Source organism: Planococcus citri, chromosome 2 (genome assembly GCF_950023065.1).
Source record: "Planococcus citri chromosome 2, ihPlaCitr1.1, whole genome shotgun sequence".
Lineage (NCBI taxonomy): Eukaryota > Metazoa > Arthropoda > Insecta > Hemiptera > Pseudococcidae > Planococcus > Planococcus citri.
The window spans coordinates 80,359,453-80,367,302 of NC_088678.1; the positions used below are offsets into that span (position 1 = coordinate 80,359,453).

At 33.3% G+C, this 7,850-nt stretch overlaps 1 protein-coding gene across 1 annotated transcript; it reads right to left on the reverse strand.

Annotated features, from left to right (window-relative positions):
- Positions 1 to 1,318: 1,318 nt before the first annotated feature.
- LOC135837964 (uncharacterized) lies at positions 1,319 to 7,715 on the reverse strand. The gene is made up of 3 exons (XM_065353420.1): positions 7,464 to 7,715; positions 2,109 to 2,282; positions 1,319 to 2,022 (listed from the first exon to the last, which is right to left on the reverse strand). The coding sequence occupies exons 1-3, from the start codon at positions 7,545 to 7,547 to the stop codon at positions 1,525 to 1,527; spliced, it is 756 nt and encodes a 251-aa protein (XP_065209492.1). The 5' UTR covers positions 7,548 to 7,715; the 3' UTR covers positions 1,319 to 1,524.
- Between the last annotated feature and the right edge of the window lie 135 nt (positions 7,716 to 7,850).

A 7,850-nucleotide genomic window follows, 5' to 3' on the forward strand; every position in this document is an offset into this window, starting at 1 on the left:
AAACTTTATCTTTAAATGCGTTTTTCTCGGAATGAGCTTTTCTTAAACTTCAAGTTCAAATGCCTGTCACGTCGCGAATTTTGAATGTAGGTGGCTGGGGTCGGTCTCATTCGAAAGAGGACAGTTTCTAGTATCTAAATACGTGATAAAATCAATTTTCAAAAATCCGACTTGTGGTACGCTTACGCTTGAGAGGTCACATATGCCTCTTTATTAGTTTATTGGTATATGGGTCCCTAATTACTTGTTGGGTCTGACGTAGTAGTGCTAAGCTGGCGTGCCCCCAGAGTGGATAGCGAAGGGAGAGGCACACCTAGCGGGCAAAGTTGGATTTACCCCCAACATCTCCCTTAAGTAATCTATCCCATACTGACTATATCACATTCTTTGAAATTTCTCCAAACTTGAAAGTTGATAAAAAGTTTTAAAAATTCCAAAAATGGATAAAAATACTCTAAATATTCCAGAAATTTTCGGTTTTTCAAACATTTTAAAAATGTGGAAACTTGTTTAACATTTTCTAAAACTTTTCAAACATTTTCAAATTTGTCAACATAATTTTTCAAAATTATTCCAAAATTTGGAAAACTTTCCAGAAGTAGAAAGAAATCTATTTTTTTCAAAATGATATTCTCGATTTTTAACAAAATTTCAGTTTTTTTGAAGCGCTTCAAAAACTGTTGAAGCTGTTTTTTTGGTAGTGGTGGGGGGGGGGGGTGATTATTACACACATCGTTTCTGAAATTTTCCAAAAATCAACTAAAATTGTTGAAATATTCTCAACTTTTACAAAATTAATCAACATTTTTCACAAAGTTCCTTATACATTGACAAAAATAGATATGGTACAAAACTTTTCAATGATTCCTAAAAATTGGTCAAGATATTTTGAATTTTTCCAAAAATTCAAAGCACGTTCCACAAATTGTTAAAACTCTCATAAAAATTCTAAAATTTGTTAGAAATTTCAAAAAATTTTCATATTGTAAGAATTATTAAAAATATACTACTTAAGCTTTCTAGAATGATGCCATGCCACATTTTCCAAAAATTGCTCAAACATTCTAAAAATTGTTAAAACATTCCAATATTTCCAAAAATTTTCAAAACATTTCCAAAATTTTCAACAATTTCCATAAATGCTAAAAAGATTTCAAAAATTTCTAAAGTATTCCAAAATTCTAAAAATTGTTAAAATTTTCCAATCTTTTTACTGACTTTGCATCTGATCTTGGTCATCATCTGATTATCATCATGATTTGAATAAAATCAAACAGAAACTGGCATATGACCTGGAAAAAGTTGTGATGAAACAAAGTAAAAAGCAAATTATACTTGAGAAAAATGAAATATACTTATTGGGTAATGAATTTGTTTTTTAATTTGAATGAAATAAATAAATCGAAAGAAAAGGTTCAGGGGGAAACAGATGCATACATTAATATAGGCTCGATGCAATTTTTTAAAATACTTAGTTTGGCCTTCGGTGGGAATGGGATGTGAAAAGTTGAAAACTGTGGAATATTAAACTTTTGGTTGTTTGAGCGGCACTTCGGTGGCCAGTTCCATTTTCAATTCGGTATCGAAATCCCACACCATGTTGTTATCGACATCGAACATCAGTATCAACAAACACTTGTTGACTTCGGAAGACCACGTAATCGGTGTATTGAAAGTAGGCTCTTTCGCGAAACTCGGTAAACTACGCCAACGCATCATAGACAGCAGTTTGGCGGTGATGTCTTTATAAGCGAACGCGATGCTTTTGCTGAAAACCTCTGTCTCGATTCCAGCCTTCTCTATTTCGTGTAGTAAAGATACGATGTGCGGGTTATCTGAACAGTTTCTGAGTATGTAGAGCCAAACTTGACGACGGTGTTCATCGGGTTTGACCCAAATCGTGTTTTTGGATTTCTCTTCTTCGAATAGTTTTTCGTTGAATGTGAAATTGGTCACGACTGTTTCCCTCCATTCGATTTCGTTTTTTATCATCGATATCCATCTGAACCACATCAATGCCCACTGCAAAAAAAACAAACAAAATTAGTTCGATATTGGAGTCTTGAGTTGTGGGGGTATGAAGATGAAGAAAGCATCGCGATACTTACCACTCGCTTCTTATCGAATGCGGATTCTTGTTCCAAATCCTGTACTTTCTCATTTAATTTCTGCGTTTCGTTTTTCCAGGCTTGCTTTTCCAAAGTATATGTGGTTTTCAGTGCGGCCAATTCGTCTCGTTTGGCGCGCAAGTCGTTCAGTTCGGATTCTGAAACTTTTACCTCCTGGAAACAAGAATAAGAACGTGTGATTGGTAAGCTATTCAAACAGATGATGGAATATTACCGAACATTTATCAAGTATTCTTAAAATTGAATGAAAATTTGTCAAAGTATAGAAAAAATTGCTAAATTGACGCGTTAGTTATTGAAAATTACCAGAAATCTAGAGGAAAAATATTGAAAAATTGCTCAAAAATGAAAAATAAAGTTTCTGAAATTTACCAACCAAAAATTTATGAAAAATTAGATATTGAAACGATTTCGTGCAATTTTGAGTGATTCAAATGCTTTATGAAGTGAATTCTTATGATTTCACCTAATTTCTAAGACCTTTTTATGCTTTTTTGATGAATTAATTTCATTCAATTTTTTTTAGAGGGCGTTTGTAATTACATGACTATTACACCCGTCCTGTGAGATTTTATATCCAGTTGGTAAGGTTGAGTTTTTTTTTTATTAGATCTATGAATTTTTTAATTTCAGAAGGGTTATCTGGTATGAATATGGATCTTTCATCTATTTGTAGGGATAGGCTGTGCTGATGTAAGGAAGGGCAGTGAAATAGTAAGTGTTGGGGACAGATAGAAGTTCTGACAGGCAGAACTGTCAACCCTTTCATAGAGGTAATTGTGGGTGATTTTTGTGTGGCCAATTCTCAATCTAGTTATACTGATTTCTTCTAGTCTATTTAGTTGGGATAGATTTTTCCAAAGTTGAGTTGTTTTTTGTGGTGAAAGAGTTTGTTTGATGCTTGGAGGGACCTTAAGTGTGCTTTGGTTGAAGATAGATTTGAGGTCGTCAGCTGTAATAAATATGAGAAGAGAAGGAGTAGTGGCAGATTTTGCATTTATATCTACAATTTAATTTCCTGTGATTTCAACATGGCTGAGTACATACCTAAGTACATAAACTTGATAGAGTAGGCATATCATGAATGAAGTGTTGGTATTTTTGATCCATCTATGAAGCAGAGATTGAATTTTTTGTATTCTTGTAAGAGTTCAAAAGATAGTTTTGTTTTAATTGTCTTTGAGCGTCACTGATAAGACGCTGGGATTCCCTGAATTGGAAAATTTGCATCTGGGTGCAGTAAAACTTCACCATGGAAGATGCACGAAGCTAACCACTGTTCAATCAGGACACAACAAATCCTTCTGAGCAAATCCAAACCTTATCAGTGATGTGTAAAAGCAAACCTTCTTTTTTATGGACATACTCCGTTTCAGCTTTAAGGTAACAATAAGCTGTAGATTGACTTGAGGAGGCTTAAGGAGCCAAGGGGGATATAATATAGATTTTTGGATGAGGAGGAATAGAGGGCTCCTATAGACCTATACAGATCCTTAGGGCTGCATTTTGAATTGTTTTTAGGATATTAGTAGTTTTATTTGAGATATTTGCAAAACATGGGCTTCCGTAAGGCTAAAGTACCACTATTCCACCCAGTGCTGAATCCCGACCACCATGTATGTACATCTCGTCTGTTATTAGCGCTACCTATTGAAAAGTGATATAAACATGTTCTTCTATCACAGACAATTAATTTGAGACATTCCCGGCCACTGTAAAGCCAAAACTCGCGAAATAAATTGAATTTGAAGAAATTCCATGATCAAAAAATTGTTTTTCATCATTTTTTATTGCCATTAAGAACTACCCGTACAACAATGACCATGCTAATTTGATGTGAATGTCGACCCATCCACATCCGTCACTTTTGGATGCCACATGTTGATGTGAATTTTGACCCGGTGTCGAGCTAATTATTGATGTAATTGTTGACTGATGTTGATCTGCATTCATGTCAACAATTGGCTCCACACAGGGTCGAAATTCACATCGACATGGGGCATCCAAAAGTGACTGATGTGGATGGATCAACATTTACATCAAAATTTATGTCAACCTCCTCCTTTGTAAAGCTATGAAATTTGAGTTTGAAAATTTTAAATTTTTTCCCCCAAAAATGATTTTCTCCGATGTGGCTGTTGCTAGTGCTGAAAACAGCATTGATGCAAAGTCCACTTCCAAAGAAGTACAGATGAAAAGTCTGTATAATCAAAAAGTTGAACAGAAATTCCTTATATCAAAGATGGTGCAATACTTTATGTAAGAGTACTAAACTGATCCATTTTCATGTCGACATGTCGATGTTAATGTTGATGTGAAATTCAACACCAACAAAATACATCCACAATATCAACATCATATCATCTATGTACAACTCCAACTGTGGAAAAATGAATAATTTCATCAATGTCCTAAAAAATTTGTTTTCCTCATTGAACAAGATCATATTTTTGAATGTTTATTAAACTTTTAAACACTAAACCAGAAATTTTAATTCTGAAAAATTGGTCGACATAGTTGTAGATGTCAATTTTGAGCATAGAATTTTACATCTACATGTCGAGATGGCATGTCAAGGTATCAGAAATAATGAGAAAATTTTGAAAATTTTCATTTACCTGGCTTTTGTATGGACAGAAGATTCCTACTAAATAATTAATTGATCACTTTTCCATCATTATGTTGAAAAATAGTATATTACATGACAGGAGCGGAAAGTATGCGATTAATGAGTGCAAAGTTTAAGGAGCGAGGCGAAGCCGAGTGACTTAAATCGCACAAGTTAATCGCGTTACTGTCCAATCCTGTCGCGTATACTATTTTAATTTCATATTAGAAGAAAATAAATGCTGAAATTTTAAAAATGGCTAATTTCAAATTTGTAAACATGTGCGGAAAACAGTTAAGGAAAATAACTACTTTCCGCACTTGTTTTGATAGATGCGTTAAAGACGTATTTTCCAACCACAAAACTGTCTAGGAAACTACTCATTTTCCAAACATATGAAATTAAAAAAACATAGTCGACGTCACCAATTGTTTGTGCCGGAATATATTTAGTAAGTATTTTTTGATTATTTTCTACAGATTTAGGCGTTTCATTAGATCTGATTTTACTTTTAGGAAATGAGAAATCCAATTAAGTTTTCTATCAAAAGCACTGACCATTTATAATGGACAAGTATTTCAACGCAAAAAAAATGGGCCAAAGTTGAAGCCGACTTTTTGGATGCAGAATCCAGGAAACTGTCTGCTCATGTGCCAAACATGATGTTTATAGTGTTGTGATTGGTCAGGTGCTGGTGGAGAGAGGGAGATGGTTCAGTGTTGCATTGCAGTTGCTACACAGTCAATGTCACTTCTTACACATCCAACTATGCAACCAACCCTAGTAAACAAAGTGTAAAGTGGCACATGCACAGGACGTTTCCTGGATTCTGCATCCAAAAAGTCGCCTTCATATACACCGGTTTTAAATATTTGTCCATCTCCATTATAATATTATGGTCGACAATCAAAAGTTAAGCCAAGAAATTTAGTAGTGGTTTAAAATTCTAAAGAGTGTCCTTTGAAGTTTAGAATGAGATCTGGAGGAATCTTTCTTTTTTTTTTTTGTGAAAAGTATACAGTCGGGTTTTGACTCTGAAAAGGTTAGACCATTAGACTCTGCCCATGATTCAATTTTTTCAAAGGTTTCTTGGGATGTTTATATCATCAGCAAAGATTCTTAGAGAAATGGGTCTGGATCAATCAAAAGTATACCTTGGGAGAACTCAATTTTCAATAATTTCAAAAATTCTGAGTATGTATTGTTAACTCTCACTGTAGAGTACAGTTTGTTAAGAAATTCTGAATAAAGTAGGCCAGATGTCCTCTTACTCCAATGGAATGCAATTTTTTTTGAGAATTTTATACCGCCAGGCTTTATCAAATGCATTTTCAACATCAAAAAAGACTGAAAGAACACTTCCTTTATTCTGGAAGGCTAAAAGTAACTAATTTCTTTTTGGATTTGGAGACTAGGTAAAGAGGTGGTCTGGGGTAGATCTTTTTTTTTCTGAAACCACTTTGATAAATGCTACAAAAGTTTGTGGAATCAATAATATACCAATTAAGATATTCAATAGCCATTTTTTCAAGTATTTTGCAAAGAACTGAAGTTGAAGAGATGGAGGGCGATAACTTAGATGCAAGATTTGTGTTTTTTTTTGTTTCTACATTTTCTTTTCTTACAATCCTTTTCTGGTTTTGATTTTTGAATAGATTTTACTACTTTTCTTTTGATTCAGTTTTTGAAAAGTTGATTTCATTTTTAGAATTTTAAGTTTTTGTTTTTTCATCTCATTATCTCATGTTCAATCTTGGTTCATTTTCATTGTTTAAGGTTTTTCAACTCTTGAGGTTTTTCGTTGGAGGGGGTGGGGGGTGTATTAATTTTTTCCCCAAGTTTTTATTTCAATTTTCAAATATTTTAATTTTATCCATTTCTTTCTGTTTTTCAAAAACTGAGTTTGTTCCTAAAATGTCGAGTATTTTTACCTACATTTTCTTTTCTTACAATCGTTTCCTGGTTTTGGTTTTCGATTTGATTTGATTTCTTTTGTTTTGATTCAGTTCTTTTAAGATTGATTTCATTTTTAGAATCATAAGTTTTTGTTTTTCCATTTCATTTTCTCATGTTCAAGTTTGGTTCATTTGCATTTTGAGGATTTTCAACTCTTGATGTTTGTTTTTTGTTAGTTTCCGTTTATAATATATTTGATGTTTTCATTTATGATTTTTTGTTTTCAGTTTTATTTATGTAATTTTTCTTGCTTTTGGTTTTCATTTTAGTTTTTTTTTTTTGCATTTTGAATTAATTCGGTTTTTTCTCAATTGAATTAGTTTTTAGTTTTTTTAAGTGCATTTTTTTCGGGCATTCCAGTTCAAATTTCAAGATAAACTCACTTCGTCAAATTTCATGAAATAAATTTTAATTTGCGGTTTGCCATAGCTCGACATCACGAAAAGCTTCTTAATCAATTGAAGAGGTTATTGACCTTGCTGTGTAATCCAAGTCTGATCTGTTCAAGGTCGATTCTTTTTAGTTTCCATTCTTGCCTGATATTTATCAATGAGTTCAACCTTCAAAACCTGCAGTTGAAATCGTCCTATGATCATATGAGTATGAGAATTTTCCAATTCTTTTTCTCATAAACGTAGATTATTCGCGGAAATAGTATCGAGTTATAAATCTCTCCTCCTCCCCCTCCCCCTCTTCAATTAAATCATACCTTCTTATCAAAAAAAAAAATATGCAGATGGGTAAGCTGGTGATGATTAAGTTCTACTTACTGGAGCATTAGCCGATATTGTTTCCGTCTTCGAGGCGATCCAGATGGTGTAAATAATACAAAGAATTGAGAATTTTGGCAACATGGCGTGATCACTTTTCCGGGAACTTATAAAATTTAGGTAGTCGAATTACATCGAAACTTGAGAAGAAAAAAGCTGACTAGAATACCTGTAGGAAAAATTTTCTTAAACTACATTCGTCTAACGAAGAACACGTATTAATCGCAGGAATACACAACGTTGCGCTTGTTTTAATTAACCTACCTAAATCTAATGATCTGAATATGTGATAAAATTCAAATTCGAGATTTGATCACTTTTTCAACCGTTGGTATAGAGGTACCTACACATATTCATAGTAGTTAGTGTTCGATAAAGAGTAAAATG